Genomic DNA, 22,990 nt, shown 5'->3' on the forward strand with positions numbered 1-22,990 from the left:
GAGTGGGTGGTGGGATGAATTAATATTCCTTTACTTGTACCATCTTTCTGCAAAGAGAAAGGAGTCAAAATTGCCTGGAAGTCAAGCCTGAAATTATCAAAGCTACATCAAACATGTTTGAAAGAAAAGAAAGGAGACCTAAATCTCTACTTATTTCCGTCAAAAATACGTAACAAATATCTAGTGTGTGCCAGGCACTCGAGCTGGAGACGGGGACTGAGGGAGGCAGCCAGTAGGGCAGTTTTGCTGTTAGATCAGCCCGGGTCCATGGTTTGACCCTAATCCTCGAACATCTGCTTCCTTGAATGAGGAAAAGTGATCCTGATGACACGTGGCCTGCTCTAAAGAATTGGTAACCTCCAGGACGGCTAGTGACCGGTCCTGGCTACTTCGGGAAGGCACCGTCCAGCTGAGCTGGGTCTGCGCTGGGGCTCAGGCTCGTGAGTGGCAAGCCGGGTGTCTTTTCCTCGGTCGGAACCGTTCTCCCGGGGCCGAGTCCCTGCCCGGACTCGGAACGCGAAGGCCAAGGGCCGGAAGCACGCGCTGCCGCGCCCGCGGTGTCAGTAGGGAGGGAGGGAGCGAGTGAGCCGAGCCACGGAGGACAGGCGAAGATGGCGGCCTTCTCCGGTGCGTTGGTGGGAGCTGGGGGTGGTGTGGGCGGCTCGCTGCACGCCTTGGCCCGCGGCGGCTGGGGAGGAGCTTTAGGGGCTGCAGGGCGCAGTCCGCTGCAGCCCCCGGGGCCCTGCGCTGCGGGGTCAGTGGCGGCCGCCGAGAGGCCGGTCCGCGCGGCCCAGCTTCGGGGAGGGCATTTCTCGCCAGGTGCTGCCGGGGACGGCACTGCCCCTGCTCCTTCTCAAGCTTCTTTCTCTGGTCACCTCGGCTTTCCTGCCAGTCCGCGCGGGGCGGCGGCAACCAGGTGGCGGCGTTGTGCCAGCTGCTAGCTGATGGCCAGGTTCCTGCCCCTTTGACGTGGCCCTGGCGCTTTGCGACCCAGGTTTTGCCCGCACCGTTTCAGGTTTTGGCCGGGCCTAGAAGCAACTGGGCGTGGGGAGGGGTCATTGGGACAAGTGACGATCTTGCCTCCATTCAGTTGTTTTCAGGCCTTTCGAAGTTAAAAAAAAAAAAAAAACCCACACAAGGATAAACCTGCTCTTCTGTTTGTTGTTAAGGACACTGTATCAATACTAACATTAAATGTCGAAGCCAGAGGGAAAGCATTTTCACTCATGTTTAAGTTAGCCCAACGTAAAATTTGAAAATTAATTGTTAATTTATTCGCCCATGATACGCCATTATTCCAAACAGGGTTTGATTTGGCTTATTGAACCCAGTAGTTGGGGTGGGGGTGTTAATGGAAATTGAACCCAGGGGGTGCCCCACTTCGGAGCCACATACTCAGTCTTTTTTATTTGTACTTATTTTATTTAAAAAAAAAGATTTATTTTTTAGTTGTAATTGGACACAATACCTTTATTTTATTTATTTATTTATATGTGGTGCTGAGGATCGAACCCAGGGCCTTGCACTGGCTAAGCAAGCGCTCTACTGCTGAGCCACAACCCCAACCGCTTATTTTTTTATTTTTAGAGCTGCTCGCTTAGTTGCCCAGACTGGCCTTAAATTTGACATTCTCCTTTCTTGGCCTTCTGAGTAGTTGGGATTACAAACAGGCCTGTACCCACTGGGCTGGGCTTCTCCCTTCCTTTATCATTCTCCTTTTTTGCAACTACAGTTTTATAAAGCTATAATTAGCCTTAAGCATACAAAATATGATAAATTTATATAGTAATAAATAAATTGTTAGGCCTACTTTTAATGTTTTAACCCATTAAAATGACATCAGATGTCATATATTGTATAATTTTCAGTTTTCTCCTGTGAGAATATTAGGAATTCCAAATCTCTAGTCAAGTGAGAAATTTCAGATCACCAAAATTACACCTAATTAGAGTCCTGGGGAAATCTACTTAGGGTGATTGCTGTTTTTCTTTTCCTAATTCTCACCTAACACAGTTTTGGAGCCAAGATCTGTAGAGAAGTTCTAGTTTTTTGTTTATAAAATGCATGTCTTTGTAAGTTATGCACAGATTTCAGTAATGTTGGAGCAGAGAACTGGGAGAAGAGACTGAAATGATGAAATAAAGGCAAAAGTAGGATTAAATAACATGAATATTCTTGTTTTTCCTGTAACTGTTAAAAGTGCTCAAAGAAAACATGCAGAGCTATGACCAGAATGGGATAAGAAATTGTCTGGGATTTGCTGAAAGCAGTGTGTGGTTGCTTTTTCCAGTATTATTGTTTTGCAAGCAGCTTAAGCTTGTGTATAAGGCATATTTAAGACCATCACTTCCTTTTTTGAAACAGTTTGTATTTTAAGAGCAAGAATATAACTGAACTCTAAAGTGGGTAATGCTTAGAAAGATCATCCCTTTAGAGCTTAATTAGCTTCTCTATCTGGATTTTCCTGGGGAGATTTAAAGTTGTGACAACCTTCTTTTTGAAAATGATGAATCTGTTCACCTGATACAAAATAAAAGTTGCTTTTATAAAGATATATATTTTAAGATTAGCTGTATGCTTTTTCACAAACTGACAAGAATTACAAAATTTTAAAATTTTGTAATTTCTGGGGCTTGGTAAAGTTTAACTTTTATTCATTTTTATAGTGGTGTATACTTTTGTAATAACAGCAACAAAAGTGCTTTTTATAAATTCAGACTTAAAAATCCCTTCTCCATCTGGAAGGAAAATTGAAGTAATCCAGCTGACTACTCCTTTTATTTATTTATTTATTTTTAAACATTTTCTTTTTTAAGAGAGAGTGAGGGAGAGAGAGAGAGAGAGAGAGAGAGAGAGAGAGAGAGAATTTTCATATTTATTTTTTAGTTATCGGCAGACACAACATCTTTGTTTTGTATGTGGTGCTGAGGATCGAACCCGGGCCGCACGCACGCCAGGAGAGCGCACTACCGCTTGAGCCACATCCCCAGCCCAGACTACTCCTTTTAAACTTGAGAAAGTTTACTAAAGAAATGATGAAATGAGAAAACTTAATTGGGAATAGCTTAATCTATTCATTTTGGACTTGCCTTGGTATAGAATTATTTAAATATTTGCAGAGTTAAGAACAGAACTGATCATTTCCAGTTGCCCAAAAGTTGCCACCATTGTCAGCTCCCTCTTCAGTTAACCAGAATTTTGATTATGGCTGCCAATACATGTGGGCTGTTCATTTTTCTCAGATTCTTGAGGGTATTCAAATGGTATTGGAATAGGCAAGGTACCTAATTGCCATATCACTTAATGAAGGCAACTGAGATGCTTGTTTAGAACCCTAACTGGCAGATTTTTCACTAGTCTTCTAGGAGGTAAATAGCACTGTGAGTACTATGTGCCAGATGCATTACATTATTATCACTAATCTTCCTATATTCATACCTACAAGGTAAGTCATATAAGCCTCATTTTCTGTGAAGAAAACAGGTTATGGCTTTGCTCAAGGTCACTTACTAGTAACTAAAAACTTGAATTTGAACTCAAGTGTGTCTCCAAAACTTGGACATTGGACATTTCTCAGCAGTTGCTATACTTAGTGGGTCTGATATCAATGAGCCATGCTTTAAAGTCTACCCAGTTCTGTGAAAGGAATCTTAAGAGCAATATGATTTATGATAAGTTTAGTTGTATGGATTTTAAAATTACTTTTTATTTTCAGAGATGGGTGTTATGCCTGAGATTGCACAAGCTGTGGAAGAGATGGATTGGCTGTAAGTACATAGAATCTAAATGCATGGTAACAAGAGTGTTTTATCATTTAAACATTTAGTGACTTTATCAAATATTTTTTTATTCTAGTTGTAAAGTGACACATGGTTTTTCTGGTGATTCTTTCAATTATGTTTCCTTTTTTAACTTGGGCATAATTCTAGCTGAAAAAATTGGTAGCATTTACCAATAAAATGATTTAGTTAGCTTAGGTAGTTGATTTTCTTTTTTTTTTAACTAAGTTTCTTCACTTGTGATTCTTTTAGCCTCCCAACTGATATCCAAGCTGAATCCATCCCATTGATCCTAGGAGGAGGTGATGTACTTATGGTATGTTTAAATATGATTGTAAAGGGGTGTATTTGTATTGTTTGTGTAGCCCGATTTAAGAATTTCGTAGGCTTAATGATATTTTTACCAAATTAATTTTATTCATTTACCAACACTTATGATACATATGTCATCAAAGTATTGAGTAGAAGCTATGGGGGCACAAGGGAAGAAAGATACAATCTTGGTTCTTGAAAAGTTTAAACCAAGTAGGGGTAGGAAGACGTGCAGAAGTAAATGTCATATGAGAGAGTGGGACACCTACTTAGGAGATGCATAGTACTACAGGGTTCAAGTGGAAGTCAGTTTGTCCTTTGGCTTGAGGGATCACAAGGGACTGTTTGGAGGAAGGGAAGATTGAAGAGAAAAGCTCCAAGAAAACCAGTAGGTGGGAGAAGGGGGGATGTGATCCTGGAGTAGTTCAGGTAGATGGGAGCATAAAATACATATTCCTGGGTGGGAGATGTAGCTTGGTAAAATAGGAAATAATATTGTGGGTTGAATTTTTTGGACTTTTGCTCTAGTGTCTTGTTAAAGAATTTGGACATTTTTTGAAAGTGGAAAGTGTGTTAAATAGGTGTGGTACATTGTCAGAATTAGGTTTCTGAGAAGCCTGCTTTGGACGCAGATTGTAATATTGCTCTGTGGGGTTAGATACTATTAGGACATTGTCATAATAATCAGATTAGAATGATGAAGGCTTCAGTTGGATTGGTGGCAATGCAAAGGAAAGAAAGAACAGATTCTTAAGGAATTGAATTAGCAATAGTTAAAGTTGTCTGGGGAAGTCTGGGTAATCTTGAAGTACTGTGAAAATAAAGGCAGCTAGTTAAGTGTTAAAGAGTTCTACATGGTTTCATTTTAATTTCATCTATGTAATTGACAGTTTTATGTAAATCAATTTTTTCCTCCAATTCAGGCTGCAGAAACAGGAAGTGGAAAAACTGGTGTAAGTAATACATTTAAATTAACATTTCAATTTAATTAAGAGCTGAATTTTAAAGTGTCTTTGAACCATAGTGTTATTTTGAAATATTTACTAAAACAACCACCTCCAAGGCTGGGATTGTGGCTTAGTAGTAGACTGCTTGCCTAGCATGTGTGATGCACTGGGTTTGATTCTCAGATAAATAAGTAAAATAAAGGTCCATCAGCAACTGAAAAAATATTAAACAAACCCCCAAACAACCATTTTCAAACTGTAAGCAATTGATGGCTTTCCATTGAGTAATGTCTTTGTTGTCAACAAACTGAACATCTACAAGAGTATGGCTTTAAGAATATAGATTTAAGCTTGTCTTGGGAATTGTGATATCTTTAGTGTTTACACTCATTTCAGAATTTTAATGCAATGGCTTAGTGATAAAGAAATGATCTACAGTTGGCCTTGTCTAGAGAAACCATTTGTCAGACTAGATGATACTTTTTAGTTTAGGTTTGTTCTGAAGGGCCTTACTGTTTATGTTTTGGGTTATCAGCTGCCTTCTGCTTTGTTCATTCAATAACTCCCTGTTATCTTACTGGTGTTTTGGGTTTGGGCAAATGAAATTAGAGCAGCAATCTGGAATGCATGTAATTATTCAATGTGTATGTATAACCTTGTCATTCATATTGATAATTAACTTATTAATACCTGACACTAATAAAAAAAACTTTGTTTCTTTGATAGGCTTTCAGTATTCCAGTTATACAGATAGTTTATGAAACTCTGAAAGACCAACAAGAAGGGAAAAAAGGAAAAACAACAATTAAAACTGGTGCTTCGGGTAATTATTATAGATGGATGTTTTCTTTTGTGTAAATCATTAATTCTCATTCTGACATTTAGAAGTTCGAGGTTTGGTATGCCTTTTTATTACCAATACGAGCAGTGTAATATTAGAATTTGGTGTCCTGGAAAACAGGGATGCTAAGTGCCATTTAGAACCCACGTAGTGAAATATTGTCCCTTGTAAAATAAGAACAGTGTTTTCTTTGTGAAAACACTGGAAGTTTGGAAATTACATTTAGTTATCTTTGTGTCTTTTTTAACCTTTTAATTTTTTATGTCTAATATTAAAGATAAATTGGTACAATATTTTGCAAAGGAAATATTGAAGAAGGATTTTACAGATAATTTATAGAGTAGAAACCCATGATGGTGGGAAAAGAAGTGTGCTTTTTTTTTTTTTTTGTTTTTGAGGTTGGAAGGAAGGAACTCAGAGAGTTAAAATGTAAAGTATAAATTTTATAGTCAATTTTTTTTCAGTTCTGTTTCAGTTGGTTCTTTTATTAAGTTTATGATTCTTTCTGTGCCATGAACAATCTTACTTTTATTTTACGTTATGTTGCTTTTTTTTTTTTTTTTTTTAAAGAGAGAGTGAGAGAGGAGAGAGAGAGAGAGAGAATTTTTAATATTTATTTTTTAGTTCTCGGCGGACACAACATCTCAACATCTTTGTGGTATGTGGTGCTGAGGATCGAACCCGGGCCGCACGCATGCCAGGCGAGCGCGCTACCGCTGAGCCACATCTCCAGCCCCCGTTATGTTGCTTTTGTTAAACACTTTTTAAATTCTGTTTTATTTTAGTTAAACTGTGGTTTTGTTATAATTTAACAAAACTTATATTTCAAAGTCACTTGTGTCATATTACAAAATAGGATTGTGACAAAATAGCAAGCTTAAGTAGAGTGAATGGGCATATCACATTTTCTTTTTGCTTGTTTGAAAATAACAGTGTTATATAGTTCATAGAATTCATTTATAATTGTGAAATAGAAAATGGATATAACTATTTAGACTATTGGTTTATTATAAAATAGTTTCAGAATTTGTCATAACTGTATGTCATCTTTTATTTGAGATGATTATAAAAGAGAATTCTTCTAAAGCAGGACAATTAGAATGGTGATGTTTTGAAAAAAATCATGTCCTCTGAGAAATAAAAAAGATATAGATATATGGAGAAGTACAAAAGGAGATAGGGTAATTGTCAACTTGTGGAGGAGATCTGCAGAGAAAATAATTCTAGAAAGTAGGACCAGGACCAGTTCAAAATAATCTGCATGATTTCTGTTTAACTTAAGTACTTCCCAATACCTAGATTGAGCCAACAATGGAGGAGAGAACCTCCAGAAAGATAGTTCTCCATTATTCCAAGTATTTAAGCCAATGATGGAAATCTTTTTTTTTAAGCTCTTGATGGACACAATATCTTTATTTTTATGTGGTGCTGAGTATAAACCAAATGCCTCATGCATGCAAGGCAAGCACTCTACCACCGAACTACAACCCCAGCCCCATGATGGATATCTTTTGATCAGAAATGATCTAGAAAGGATTTCTACCTTGGGCAGAAAGTTGGACTAGAAAATAAGGTTCTCCTTAGCTATTATAATTCTTTATTCATAGACTATTAAAATATTTTAGAAAAGGAAAATTTCAATCCCCAAAAAACAAAAATGTGTGACTTTTTAATATGACTGAATTAAGATAAAGGTCTTGCTTTTCCTTTAATAATAATAGAAGTATAATTATTAGACTCTGAAATACAGGCCAGTTATTGATATTATGATTGAAGTCAGCATGCTTATTTACCTAAATTTCATTTTACCAACCATCTAAGTAGGAGTGAGGACAAAGATCAAAGTCACCTAATAAAAAGTGCATTGAATCAAGTAAGAAAATAAGAATTTAATCCTAGATAAGCCAGTGATTACTATCTTTGACATGTTTTGATTTTCAACAAAAAAGCTCTAGCTTTATATATATATTCTAAATAATGTGTGTGACCATATTGAATCTAGAGGAATTAAGATATCATGTAAAATATAACATATGTGCTTTTGTTTTTTTTATAGAGTATTTTTAATGTCATACATTTCTGGGTAACTTTTCTTATTGTAATTGGTTTAGTGCTCAACAAATGGCAAATGAATCCATATGACAGAGGATCTGCTTTTGGTAAGTAGACAGATTTTACCTGCTCCTCTGTAATTCAGAAACTTTCTTTTGAAAAATATGTGAGACTATTAAGAAAATTATGTAAAAGTCTAATAAATGATCTAATTTACCAGTTATTGGAAAACAGTTACTACAATTAAGCAGTATAATACTGAAATAGGACTAGACAGCAGAATGTAATGGAAATAAATCTCAGTTAATATGCAAGGAAAAAAATAGTGTTTCATTTCAGTGAGAAAAAAGGATTTATTCAGTGAAGCCTGCTGGCACAATTGATGATCCATCTGGAACAAGATAAAATTGACTTCTGTTTCATATCAGAATTAGAAATAAATTCTATATGTGTTTAAGATTTAAATTGTGTGTGTGTATGTGTGTGTAATCATATATAAGTGTAGAAAATCACATACATAATTTACTGTTGAAACATTATTAACCCAAATAGGAATCTCAGAAATTATAAAAGAAAACATAGGTGTAGTTGTATAGTTTTGTTTTTTTTTAATGTGAAGAAGATATCATAAAAAGGTAGTAAACAAGTAATAGATACAGAATACATGGAATGTTGATGAAAGATGAGGAATCATTATAAATTAATAAAGGTTCATTGTGTAGCTAGCAGATAAAGTTTTATCAATTTTGGTAAGAAAGACACAAGCAATAAGAAAAATCTGCAGAGGGATATAAAATTAACACCCATAAATCAATTACGTTCGTATACATCAGTAATGAATCAACTGAAAGAGAAATTAGGAAAACTATCCCATTCATAATAGTCTGAAACTGAATAAAATATTTGGGAATCTGTCTAACAAAAGAGGTGAAAGATCTCTACAGTGAAAACTATAGAATACTCAAGAAGGAAATTGAAGAAGACTTTAGAAGATGGAAGGATCTCCCATGTTCTTGGGTAGGCAGATTTAATATTGTTAAAATGTCCATACTACCAAAAGCACTCTACAGATTTAATGCAATTTCTATTAAAATTCCAATGACGTTCTTCATAGACATAGAAAAAGCAGTTATGAAATTAATTGGAAAAATAGGCCCAGAATAACCAAAGCAATCCTCAGCAAGAAAAGTGAAACAGGAGGCATCACAATACCAGAGCTACAGTAAGAAAAACGGCATGATATTGGCACCAAAACAGACATGAAGACCAGTGCTTCAGAATAGAAAATGCAGAGACAAACCCACATAAATACAGTATCTCATACTAGACAAAGGTGCTGTAAACATACATTGGAGAAAAGATAGCCTCTTCAACAAATGGTGCTAGGAAAACTGGAAATCCATGTGTAGCAAAATGAAATTAAACCCCTATCTCTCACGCTACATAAAACTCAACTCAAAATGGATCAAGGACCTACGCATTAGACCTGCGCTATAAGAAAAAGTGAGTCCAAATCTCTTATGTCGCATGAGGAACTCAATTCTTCAGTAAGACTCCTAAAGTACAAGAAGTAAAATCAAGAATCAATAGATGGGATGGTATCAAACTACAAAGCTTTTTCACTGTAAAGGAAACAATTAAGAACGTGAAGATTGGGGTAAAAATGGGAGTTCATAACCCACTTGAATCTAATGTATGAAATATGATATGTCAAGAGCTTTGTAATGTTTTGAACAACCAATAAAAAAAAAAAAAAAAAACTTGTTCCAAACAATGAAAAAAAAAAAAAAGAATGTGAAGAGAGAGTCTATAGAATGGGAGAAAATCTTTGACACTTGTACGTAGAGCATTAATTTGCAGGATATATAAAGAACTCAAAAAACTTAACACCAAAACAATAAATAACCCAATCAATAAGTGGGCAAAGGAACTGAAAAGACACAGAAGAAGAAATACAGTCAATCAATTAATATATGAAAAAATGTTCAACATCTCTAGCAATTAAAGGAATGCAAATTAAAACTAAGCACTGAGATTTCATCTCCAGTCAGAATGGTAATTATCAAGAATTTAAGTAACAATGTTGGCAAGGATGTGGGGGAAAAGGTGCACTCATACATTGCTGGTGGGGCTACAAATTGGTATCACCACTCTGGAAAGCAGTATGGCGATTCCTCCGAAAACTTGGAATGGAACCACCATTTGACCCAGTTATCCCACTTCTTGGTTTATACCCAAAGGACTTATAATCAGCATATCAGTGACACGGCCACATCAATATTAGTACTAGCTCAATTCACAATAGCTAAGTTATGGAACCAATCTAGGTACCCTTCAACAGATGGATGGATAAAGAAAATGTGAATAAAGGGAAGGAATGGGGATGGATGGAATGGGAATAGGAAAGAGTAGAGTGAATGTGACATTACTTTCCTATGTTCGTAACATGAATACACTACCAGTGTAACTCCACATCCCATACAACCGAAAGAATGGGAAGTTATAGTTCACAAATGTATAATATGTCAAAATACATTCTACTGTCATAACTAAAACCATAAAAAGTTAAAAAAGAAATCTGCAGAAGATATTAATAGACAGCAAAGCAAAGCATTCAAATGGTCAATAAATATTCAAATTATCAGACGTACAGGTAGTAGAGAAATGGAAATAAAATTCAAAAGGATGGCTAACCTATGAATTATTGTGTCTGGAAAGCAGTATGGCCTTACCTACAAAAATTAAAGATATATATATTTTTTATTCTTATTAGAATAAAAGTACTGTTATGCAAACATAACTGTATAAAGCTGTTTGTTGAACCACTATTTGTAATGGAAAGAAAACTGAAAACCTGTCAACAAAGTAAATGCTATTGCTAGGAGAGCAGTTATCAAACATTAGTGTATATCCTAGGACTATTGTGCAACCATTACAAAGAATGAGTCAGAATCTCGAGTTGGGGAGTGTTCATCTGCTGTTGATGACCATGAAAAGCAGGATGCAAGAAATGTAAGATGGACATGATGAGGAATCATGCCAAAACAGCCCACCCCCAAAACCAAAAACTGCTAATTTTTATCACACACCATTTATATGAAATTTTTTATCTGTATGTTACATAAAGAATTTTAAGGGATGGGGTTGTGGCTCAGTGGTAGAGCACTTGCCTAGCACGTGTGAGGCACTGGGTTCGAGTCTCAGCATCACATAAAAATAAATAAATAAAGGTCCATTGACAACTAAAAAACATAGTTTTAAATATAAAAATTTTAAGGATATATATATATATATATATCATTGCTAGAGAACTTTTTTAAAAGTTCAGAGTTTTGTGTAACTCGTTATCGTATCATGAGTAAGCATTTGTACTTTGAATAATTTAATCTTTTGAAAAGGGAAGTAAGATATGTGATGAAGTGGTTTCTTAAAAATTTGTTCTCCAGCAGCTGGGCATGGTGGCGCATGCCTGTAATCCCATCAGCTTGGGAGGCTGAGGCAGGAGGATTGCAAGTTCAAAGCCAGCCTCAGAAACTTAGCAAGGCCCTGTCTCAAAATTTAAAAAAGAAAAACAAGAAGGTTTGGGGTTGTGGCTCAGTGAGTGGTTAAGTGCCCTAAGTTCAATCTCTAATACAAAAAAAAAAAAAAATGAAGAAGCAAAATATATATTTGTTCTACATTCAGGTAGTGAATATGAGTTGCTGACAAAAACCAGAGTAGCAGCTATATTTTCTTTCTAGTATAGACAAAAACTAAATTTTTGCTTGACTTCAGTAAGCACTTACTATGTGGACGTCACAGTGACCAACTGTGGTATATAATATAGAGCCTTATCTTTTATTAGATATTTTAGCGTAACATACATGTTTATATGCTATTTCCTACTTTCCCACTATAATTTCTGGGTCCGTTATCTTTTAATATAGTGACCACTCAGGTTTAATGTCAGCATAAAATCAGGGCTAGAAATGATGGATGGGTACTGCATTATGCTTGAGTGCCAGTTTCTTTAAAGGACTGTAGAGAATGGTTGCCTAAACACATCTGCTGGTGATGCAAGTCAGGTTAGGGCCTATTGATTCCTTTCTAGATGCTCTGAAATCTTTTCCTCTTTGTAACAGATTACAGTGTAGAATCTAGCCCTCAACATAGCCAAAGATATCTGGGTGATGAGTAAGGGCAGTTAGTTTTAGGGAAAGTCCTGGCTATCACCCAGGAATCAATAAGTCTCAATTTTCTGGAACGTTATAATACAAGTGAAGGAATTATTAGTCAAACTTAAGATATTTATTTCACAATGCATGATTTATAAAGCTTGTACTGACGAGTTTTTTCTCAAATCCAGCAATTGGGTCAGATGGTCTTTGTTGTCAAAGTAGAGAAGTGAAGGAATGGCACGGATGCAGAGCTACTAAAGGATTAATGAAAGGTATTCGAATGGCATTTTTACTTGTATGACCCTTTGAAACTCTATCAATGCATGAATTTCCCTAAAGTTACTTTAAATCAAGGATCTGAGATTTTTAATTGTAAAAAATGACTTTGAATTCTTCATTTGGTACATACACATTGTTATGTAGTAAATGAGTCATATATGTGATTTACATAAATCTAAAAAGTTTTGCCCTTATAGGGAAACATTACTATGAAGTCTCCTGTCATGACCAGGGGTTATGCAGAGTTGGGTGGTCTACCATGCAGGCCTCCCTAGATCTAGGTAAGTGTCCCTCAAGTAAATGAATTGGTTGAGTTATTCATGGATTGTTAATATTTTATTATTTTGGGGAAACAAAATAATAGACTTAACTATAAAAGGTTTATATTTTAAAGTCCTAGAAATAGAATTTATGTGTACTTTATTGCAAGAAAGATTTGAACTAAGCAATTCATATAACAGTACAAAATTAGGGGAAGTAAGATTAAGAATATGATTGGAGTCAGGGTGAAGTTAATATGCATGAATACATCCACACATACTGCTTAGATGCTCCACATTCTTGTAAAATTGTGCCTGAATTTCTTAGTGGCCAGAGCGAAGTGGGATGGAGTGGTGCATATGTCTGTCATGTCCAGTGGTCTCCACAGGCTAAGAGTGCTTCAGTTGTTCCCCAAATTCAGAAATTTGAGTGAAGAATTTCCTGTGGTTTGTTGAAATGAAGATATAAGATTACTTCTTGAACAGGGCTTTTAATTTCCTACTTACTCCTACTACATACTTAAGCTACTTTTAAATCTAGGTACAGACAAGTTTGGATTTGGCTTTGGTGGAACAGGAAAGAAATCCCATAACAAACAGTTTGATAATTATGGAGAGGTAAGTAAGCTATGCTGTTATTGATTTAAGCATAGCATTAGTGAGTTTTGTTGCATGCTTGATTAGTTATAACTGAGGGTATAGAAATTATTCTCAAACTCAAGTATATTTTCTATGTATTTTCCACAGAAATTTCAGATGTGGATTTCAATGAAGATATATTATAAAACTAGATAAATATGTAGTAATTATAATTTTTCTTTCATGCCATTTATTAACCCCTCCAAAATACATTACATAATTTCCTCTTTTTACCCAATCTGGTTTTGGCTTTGGCTCTTATATTGTTCCCATTTCTTAGTTTTAGTTACGGTGATTCTAAATGTAGTTGTTCTGGTGATCTTAATGTTAGTGAGCCTAAATATGTTGATTTTAAAAGGCTGTCAGGTGAGTCTGCCATTATATATGTGTAATTCTTTAATAGACATTTTTAATACCATGTAGAGGTTATTTTGAAACACCAACAGGCTTTTGATGCAGCTATATTTGAACTTTTAATGTCATTTAAGATATTGCTTTCTATTAATAACACTTTACTTTCTGGGTTTCTAGGAATTCACTATGCATGACACCATTGGATGTTACCTAGATATAGATAAAGGACATGTCAAATTCTCCAAAAATGGTAAGCTCTCTGTGGATTTTATTAGCAAAAAGGTATAATTCAATATTGTGAGGGTTTTTTTTTTTTTTTGCCTTAATCTTCTTACCCTGTATTTCAATTCTCTGTCTCTTCCACCCTGTCTTTAATTTGAACAAATATTTATTGAACATAGGCTATGTGTCAGGTCCCCTGGTAAGAACTGGAGATAACTGCAGAAAATGGAATAGACAGACAAGGTTATGTCAGTAGAACTTGCCTGTTAGTGAGTAGAGGCAAAGATGTGAGTACTAAGTTAGGTGGTAACAATTCTACGAGGGAGACTATAAAATAGGGGAAAGAAGTAGACAGTGGTAGCAGTCTGAAGATGTGTGCTTTTCTACAGGGTTGACGGAGAAGGTTTTGCTGATGATGTGACATAAGTAGAAGCCAGAGTTGGGTGGTGGGCTCTGCAGATAATCTTTTTTTTTTCATTTTCTTGAAAATGCATAATTTCATTCTTCTTTTTTCCCATATTTTTTAGGTTTTAATTTGTTATATATGACAGCAGAATGCATTACAATTCATATTACACACATAGAGCACAATTTTTCATATCTGTGGTTGTACACAAAGTCAAGTCACAGCATTTGTGTCTTTATACACGTACTTAGGGTAATGATGTCCATCTCATTCCACCATCTTTCCTACGCCCATAACCTCTTCCTCTCCCTTCCTTTTTCCCTTTTCCCCTTTGCCCTATCTAGAGTTCATCTAATCCTTCATGTCATCCCTCCACCACCATGACATTATGTATCAGCATCCTTAAATCAGAGAAAACATTTGGTATTTGGTTTTTGGGGATTGGCTGACTTCACTTAGAATTATACTCTCCAGTTCCATCCATTACCTGCAGATGCCATGATTTTATTTCTTTAAATACTGAATAATATTCCATTGGTATATATACCACATTTTCTTTATCTGTTCATCTACTGTAGGGCCTCTAGGTTGGTTCCACAGTTTAGCTATTGTGAATTGTGCTACTATAAACATTGACATGGCTGTGTCACTGTAGTATGCTGTTTTTAAGTCCTTTGGGTATAAACTGAGGAGTGGGATAGCTGGGTCAAATAGTGGTTCTATTCTCAGTTTTCTAAGGATTCTCCATGCTGCTTTTTATATTGGCTGCACCAATTTGCAGTTCCACCCGCAATGTACGAGTGTGCCTTTTTCCCCACATCCTTGCCAACACCTGTTGTTTGTATTTATAATAGCTGCCATTCTTCAGATAATCTTATAAGAGCATTTTAGGTAGAGGAAGCAGACCTGAAAGGCCTTGAGATGGAGTGTGCTTTAGGGACCTAAGAGTGAGGAGACCCATGTGTCTGAGCTTGTAGGAGGTGGTAGAATAGTGAGGGAGGCTATAATACAAACTTTGCTTTTTATTTTGAGTGAGAACTTTACTATGGTTTTAGGCATAGGAATGGCATTATCTTTCTTTAGTTTAACAGTATTCTTGCTTCTGTGTTGAAAACAGACTGGGGGATGAGGAGTGGATTGAGATCAACTAGGGAATAAGGGGAGATAAAGAACAGAAGAGATCTGAGGCCTGGGTTCCTGTGGCTAGAAGTATGCATACTGAGGAGAATCCAGCAGAGAGTGAGGAGAGGAAAACCAGGAGGGGCAGAACCAGGGAAACGAAGGTCTTAGGGTCCAGGTGAAGAAAATGTTTTAAGGAGGAGGGAGCAGTCAGGGTTGGGTCCAGTGCTGCTCGGGGGTCTTGTCTAGAAAGATACGAGGAGTGAGAATTAACTGCTGGATTTGGTGGGGTACATCAGTGCTCTTGACAGTTGTTTTAGATGAGCAAGAAAATGGGTGATGGAGTGGTTGAGCTGATTGGGAGTCAGATCAATAGAAAATGGAAGAAAAGGAAGTGGATATATACTAAAAAAAAAAAAATGGAAACCCAAAAGTTTTACTTCTAAAAAGTGAAGGAAAAAGGAAGATAAGTGGAAATGGGCTCGAGGGAGAGTTGCTTGTGTTGTAATTAATGTGGAGTATGTTTGTATGCTAAGGAATGTCTAGTGGCAGTGGTCTGATGTAGGGGTAGGGGAGGGACAGTTTAGGAGTAAAGGAGAAAAGCGAAGAGGTTGGCCTGAGGCAGCACAATTTATCCAAGGGTTCCAGGGGGGAAGCATTAATGCAGACACATTTGTAGATTCGATGGTGTGAATATGTGGAAGTTCTTTTCTCATTGTTTCATTTTCTGTTTTCTTGTTTTTTAAATTTTTTTTTCTTAAGGGAAAGATCTTGGTCTGGCATTTGAAGTACCACCACATATGAAAAACCAAGCCCTCTTTCCTGCTTGTGTTTTGAAGGTAATTATTTAGGAAAATTTTGGTATAATTATAATCTGCTTGATATTCATTATTTTGTATTAAGTTAATTTTTAAAATTTTGTCCTTTATTCAATGCTAGAATGCTGAACTAAAATTTAACTTTGGTGAAGAAGAATTTAAGTTTCCACCAAAAGATGGTTTTGTTGCTCTTTCCAAGGCACCAGATAGTTACGTTGTCAAATCACAGCACACAGGTATTGCATCTGTGCGGGTAAGATTTTTTAGGTTGGGGCATTAGTGAAAACTCTAGTAAGTAGGGTTTCTCATAGTGAGTCACATATCCCTTTCTTTCTGTTTACTCTTTCTTTTCTATTTACTCTGTAAAATTCAATTTTAAAACCTAATTCATAAACCCTAGTTTCAGTTTAGGCATTTAGGGCATCTCAGTCATGGTGGTAAATGACAGCTAACATGTGTGGCTTGTGCCATGGTAGAATGTTAAGTGCTTTACATGGGCTATTTGATCTTCACAACAACTCTATAATGTAGAAGTCTTTCCATTTTACGGACAAAGAGCCTGAGGAATAGGGACTTGAAGTAACTTGCCCAAGGTGCCAGGGCAAATAAGTGGTAGAACTAAATTCAAATCCAAGCAATCTGGCTTCAAAGCTTATGCTTTTACCCATTGTATTGTAATATGTTTTATTTATTTAAATTAAGAACATTCCCTAGCTAGTTTATCACAAAACAAATAAGTCATTTCACAGACATATCAATTACAATCATTGCAAGTAGGTTTAATTTAAAGAAGCCTTATTTCATTTTAGGAATTTTAGCCTTATCGTATCTTGTTTTACTTTCACCTATACTTTTTGATAATTATTATTAAAAATTTTGATGCTGGAATGCTCATCCTCATGTTTTACAAATAATGGTATTTTTAGGCATGATTTAAAAGTGTTCTAATACTTTTTATTCTCCTAAGGTAATGCGCAGGTGACACAAACAAAGTTTCTCCCCAATGCTCCAAAAGCTCTCATCGTTGAACCCTCTCGTGAATTAGCTGAACAAACTTTGAATAATGTCAAGCAGTTTAAGAAATATGTTGATAATCCTAAATTAAGGTAAGTTTTCCTTTTATACTCAACTGCCTGTTATCTTTAGATTGGAAGTGTTTTGGAAGAAGAGTAAAGTAGAATAAAAAGAGGTATATATGTATATATATAGTATACATGTGAGGTGTATAAGTATACTTTGACATACAGTAACAATGTTTGCATATAAAACTTCATACATTTGGTAAGTAATGGATTTGATTTTTCGTGGTTAATCAAACAATGTTAGAGTGAAAATTAACTTTTTTAAAGGGAGCATTTCATTCAGTGTTAGATTAATTTTATCCCTTCATCTGCATGGAAAGTTACTGCTCTGGTTTCTAGCATGGTTTTGAACTTCTTTCCCATGGTGGTGACTCATTTCTGTTGGGCATTCAGACACAGAGCTCTTTCTGCCATTGGAAGAAGGCCATAAGCTAAGTGATCTCGTGGAATTTCTCGCTCAGTAGCAATCCCTTTACTCTTAAGAAAGGCATAGCATATAAGTAGACTACTCTCTGTTAATTTGAAACTTGCTTTTTGTTAATCTTAAGAAAGGCATAGCATGTAAGTAGACTACTCTCTATGTTAATTTGACACTTACTTTTTGTTAATTTTTCTTTTAATTAATTTTTTCTTGAAACAATCCACACCATAAAATTCACCATTTAAAACTGTACAATTTAACAGTTTTTAGTATGTTCACAGGATTGTACAACCATCACCACTATCTGAAGTCCAGAAACTGAATTTTTTGACATCACAAGGTTCTGACTTTTTAATAGTGGATTTTTTTTTTTTATAATGGGTGGAGGGCGTTACCAGGGATTGAACTCAGGGGCACTTGATCATTGAACCACATCTCCAGCCCTATTTTGTATTTTTTTTAGAGACAGGGTCTCAATGAGTATTTTAGTGCCTCGCCATTGCTGGGGCTGGCTTTGAACTTGAGATCCTCCTGCTCAGCCTCCCGAGCCATTGGGATTTAATAGTGTACTTATTGATGAGTTAAGCAAACTGATTGGGATAAATTACATCTGTAATAATAATTCCTAATTTTAGTTTGAGGATTATTACTTATTTGGGAAATATTCAGATATCTACTTTGTGTGAAGTCTTAGGCTAGGGACTAAGGATACAACAAGGAGAATTAATCTGTGCTTTCAGAGAACTAAGTGTGGAGCTGTGGGGTAGTGTGGAGGGAAAACAAAAAATGAGTTTGGTAAATGCTTGAGCGTGTGTGAGGGAAAGCCACCCAAGGATCACGCACATGCACGGCCAGGGCGACTGCTCAGTATGAGACTCAGAGACCTCTTCCTTCGAGTATTTTTGTAAGATTATAAAATACCAATTGACTTGATTTTATGCTGTTGTTATGTATAAGATATTATGCCTGTGAACAAAGGCTGGGAGGGAAGAAGAATAAAAACAATTCACTGGTGAAGTTGATAAAATATAATACAATACCCATTTGGTATTATACAAATGAACCTTTTCCTTCTTTTAAAACCCAGCAGGGATCCTGATATTTCCAGGAAGCCCACCTGGTTGTCCCAGCCCAGTCCTCTCTCCCTGCTCCTGTGTGACAGGCAACGTCTGCCTCGCTTTCCTCCTATGTGCTGTCATGTGTCGGTGTTCCTTGTTTTAAATGTAAAAAACTTTTCTGTTCCTCAGTTTTGCTCTCCTCAAGGCAGTGGTCCTTTTATATTCTTCAACTCTGCAGTGCTGTACATAAGAGCATACATTGTTGTGTATGTGTGTATTTAACTTCTGTGAAGTTTATAAGATAAATATATCAGATTATGAAGGAGGACTTACGTATCGTGGGGCAAGAAAGGATAGCTTTAGGATAATAGTTGAAAACAGGAACTTGGGGGCTCACATACAAATCTATTGGTTCCATCCCCTGGCAGTAATGAATCAGAATTTCTAGGGACTAGGAATTAGAACTGGTTTTTTTTTTTTTTTTTTAAAGAAAAAGGTGCTTCCAGGTGATTTTTAGGTAGCCAGTCTGCTTTTGGGCATTGCTGGGTTTAGGAAGCATAGTGGCTCTGGTGTGATGGTGTTTAAGGAATGTGGCAAAATGGGTTAGGAATTATTTATTTTGTAATGCTTTTGTTTTTTTCCTTTTTTCTTTTCTTTCTTTCTTTCTTTATTTATTTATTTATTTATTTATTTATTTTTATGTGCTGCTGAGGATTGAACCCAGGGCCTCACATATGCTAGCCAAGTGCTCTACCACTGAGCTACAACCCCAGCCCTTGTTCTGCTTTATGGTAGATTTTGTGATCTATGTTGCTTAAAATAAAGGTAGGCATCCATAAAACTGATTTAAAAAAAAAAATTCTTTTTAGTTGTAGATGGACACAATACTTTTATTTGTTTTTTGTGGTGCTGAGGATTGAACCAAGTGCCTCATGTGTGCTAAGCAAGCACTGTCCCACTGAGCTATACCCCTAGCCCACACAAAGCTGATTAATTTTTAATTAGTCATATGATCATTAAACTCATTGCTGAAGCATTCGTTTTCTTAGTGTTTTCCAGTGTTTTAAAAATGAGTAATCAAAACAATAAAATTAATAAAAGAAGATACTTCTGATTGAAAGTTATACAGTTAGCTGGGCATGGTAGTACACCCCTATAATAATACCAGCAACTTAGGAGGCTGAGGCAGGAGTATTACAAGTTCGAGGCCAGCCTAAGAATCTTAGTGGGGCCCTCAGCAAGGCACTGTCTCAAAATCACAAATGAAGCTGGGTGTGGTGGCACATGCCTGTAATCCAGTGGCTCCAGAGGCTGCGGCAGGAAGATCACAAGTTCATAGCCAGCCTCAGCTACTTAGGCCCTAAGCAGCTTAGTGAGACCCTGTCTGAAAATTAAAAAAAAAAAACAAAAAACAGTTGGAGGTGAGGCTCAGTGGTTAAGTCCTCTGGATTTAATCCCTGGTACCAAATAAATAAATAAATTAGGTGCAGAATGTGCTTATTGGCCATTTGTATATTTTGAAGAAATATATGTTCAAATCTTGTCCATTTTTAAATTGGGTTGTCTTTATATTGTTGATTAGTAGGACTTCTTTATATATTTTGATATTCAGTGGTAAAGAAAAAGAAACTTACGTGGCTGCCTCAGGAAGTAATTTTGTCTGCTCTTTATTAAATGATAATTTTTTTAACTAGCTATTTTGAGATACAATTCACATTTATAATTCACCCTTTACAATGTAAGTTTGTTTTTAGTTTTGACTATATTCACAGACTTGACTGTAATCACTCCCCTGTAACTAATTTTAGGCCATTTTCATCATCCCCAAGAGACACTCTGTGCCCATTGGCAGTCAGTCCCATTTTCCCCTAACCCTCCCATCCCTAGACAATGACAAAGACAATTTTCTCGCTTTGTAGACTCGCCTGTTGTAGACATTTTGTATACATGGAATTGTCTGTTCTTTTGTGACTGGCTTTTTTCACTTAGTATAACATTTCAGGGGTCATCCCTGTGGCAGCATGTATCAGTACGTCATTTTATTGCGGAAAATACTATCAGAGTATCTATTCCAAAGGTGTGGAAGATCCATACTTTGGTTTATCCCTTCGTCAGTTGGTAGGCATTTGGACTGTTCGTGACTGTTGGGTTTGGGCTACTATGCTATAAGCCTTCATGCACAAGTTTTTGTGTGGACATGTTCTCATTTCCCCTGAATATATAGTCAGGAGTGGAATTGCTAGGTCATGTGGTTAGGAATCAGCATTCTAAAGTGGCTGTCCCACTTTGTTCTAATAGCAATAAATGAGGGTTCTAATTTCTCTACATCTTCAGTAACATATGGGGTCTATGTTTTTGAGTGTATTTATCCTAGTGAGCAAAAATGTTATCTTCCTTTGGTTTTTACTTGCTCTATCATTGTAATTAATAATATTGCACATTATTCATGTGTTTATTGCCCATTTGAATATTTTGAGAGAAATATATTTTCAAATCTTATCCATTTTTAAATTGGGTTATCTTTATATTGTTGTGTTGTAGGAGTTCTTTATATAGTTTGGTATTTTATTCAGTATGTTAGACACATGATTTGCAAATATTGTCTCCCTTTCTGTGAATTAACGTTTTCCTCTCTTGATAGTATCCTTTGAAGTTATTAATTTCTCTGAAGTCTAATTTATTTTCTTTTTGTCACTGTTTTGGTGTTTATATGTAAGATAGTGTGTGTCTAAACCAAGGTCATGAAAATTTGCTCTTGTGTTTTCTATGAATCTTATAATTTTAGGTTCTACTTTTGATCTCTGATCCATTCTGAGATAATTTTTGAGTATGTTATGAAGGGGAGGGATTTATGATTATTTAGTCTTTTGCATGTGCCCTTTTGTTGAAATGAGAAAAATTTAAACAGCACAAAAGAATATATATGTATTTTTTATTTTTATGTGGTGCTGAGGATTGAACCCTGTGCCTCACACCTGCTAGGCAGCCCACAAAATACTATTTTATAAAAGTTAGTCTTCTTTCACTTCATGCTTGATCTGTAGTTATCCTTACTAGCGGCAAGCTTTTAAAATGGGTTTTTATCTCTTCTTTCAGAAACATTTTCCACATGTAAGAAGTGCATGTGTGTATATATAGAAAAAAGTCATAGAAACCATGTTAGAGAAGCTTGAGTCATTCCAATGTAGAAGGATATGGAGATGGGAACCAGTTTTTCTGTGTTCTGAGCTTTCACACATACTCTTCAGTTGCTTTACTGTGCCTTAGCATTGTGTATGGCTACCAGAAAGGAACTGCTTTGCTTCAGACCTTATCTGTACTTACTTTATGGTAGATTCTTTTTTTAATGACTTATTCCCACCAAAAAGAAACATGTACAAATCAGTGTAAAGCAGACTTTAATGTTCTTTCTACATTATCATTTGATATTTATTTCAGGGAGCTTCTGATAATTGGAGGTGTTGCAGCACGGGATCAGCTCTCTGTTTTGGATAATGGGGTGAGTTGTGCATATGTATGTATAGAGAGAAAAAGGTCAATAGAAATCAGGTTACAGAAGCTTGAACCATCCTAATTTTTAAAAAGTAGCATTATGTGTTGTCATTTGGCAATATAGGGCAATTAATTAAGAGTCACTCTTTTTTGGGATAATGGGGAAAAAGAACTGGTGTTGAAGATCAAAATGCTAATAAGGTAGATGCAGAGAAGAGTAGAAGGTTTTTCAGTGACCCTTGGGAAGGATAAATAATGTTAAGACAGTCTATAGTGGTTCCATTGAGGAGAGAAATGAATTCATCTATGTGGAAGGCTGTGCTCAGGCATGTCATTTTGAAGTACAAAACTAAGATTGTGTGATGATCCCTAGTAGTGTGGAAGAAGTTTGGAAAATTCTTAACTGCTGGTCAATTTTATGAAGGTTAGTATTTTATATATACACCCACATATAATATTGAAACAACTTTTTTTCTTACTAATTTTCCTTTCCAAATATTTAATAATGTAACTTAAACCATCTGATACTATTTCATGACAGGTATGTTACCCTCCAATTCCACTGGTGCCCCTGTCAAACTAAATGTGATACTGAGTAGACTTAGATTTGACCTGGTCTGGTATATTAAGAGCAAGGAGACATATTCTTATACTCACTAGTACTATTCTGAATAGTATTGCTTTGATATATTTTTATTTAGTATTATATTTTACTTTAGAGGTTTGTAATTCAGATTTAATAGGCTTATTCC

General features: G+C 36.0%; 1 protein-coding gene across 1 annotated transcript in view; it reads left to right on the plus strand.

Moving 5' to 3' along the window:
- Positions 1-520: 520 nt before the first annotated feature.
- Ddx1 (DEAD-box helicase 1) overlaps positions 521-22,990 on the plus strand; it is a 36,975-nt gene continuing 14,505 nt past the window's right edge. Inside the window, exons 1-14 of the mRNA XM_026394675.2 lie at positions 521-627; positions 3,716-3,767; positions 4,032-4,095; positions 5,015-5,044; positions 5,765-5,861; positions 7,991-8,038; positions 12,277-12,360; positions 12,565-12,648; positions 13,169-13,245; positions 13,798-13,870; positions 16,130-16,206; positions 16,307-16,421; positions 17,153-17,291; positions 22,185-22,245. Coding sequence (XP_026250460.1) covers positions 612-627; positions 3,716-3,767; positions 4,032-4,095; positions 5,015-5,044; positions 5,765-5,861; positions 7,991-8,038; positions 12,277-12,360; positions 12,565-12,648; positions 13,169-13,245; positions 13,798-13,870; positions 16,130-16,206; positions 16,307-16,421; positions 17,153-17,291; positions 22,185-22,245 — 1,017 coding nt within the window. The 5' untranslated portion in view covers positions 521-611. The remainder of the gene's footprint in view (positions 628-3,715; positions 3,768-4,031; positions 4,096-5,014; positions 5,045-5,764; positions 5,862-7,990; positions 8,039-12,276; positions 12,361-12,564; positions 12,649-13,168; positions 13,246-13,797; positions 13,871-16,129; positions 16,207-16,306; positions 16,422-17,152; positions 17,292-22,184; positions 22,246-22,990) is intronic.

The sequence above is a fragment of the Urocitellus parryii genome, chromosome 12 (genome assembly GCF_045843805.1).
Source record: "Urocitellus parryii isolate mUroPar1 chromosome 12, mUroPar1.hap1, whole genome shotgun sequence".
In the NCBI taxonomy this organism is placed as follows: Eukaryota; Metazoa; Chordata; class Mammalia; order Rodentia; family Sciuridae; genus Urocitellus; species Urocitellus parryii.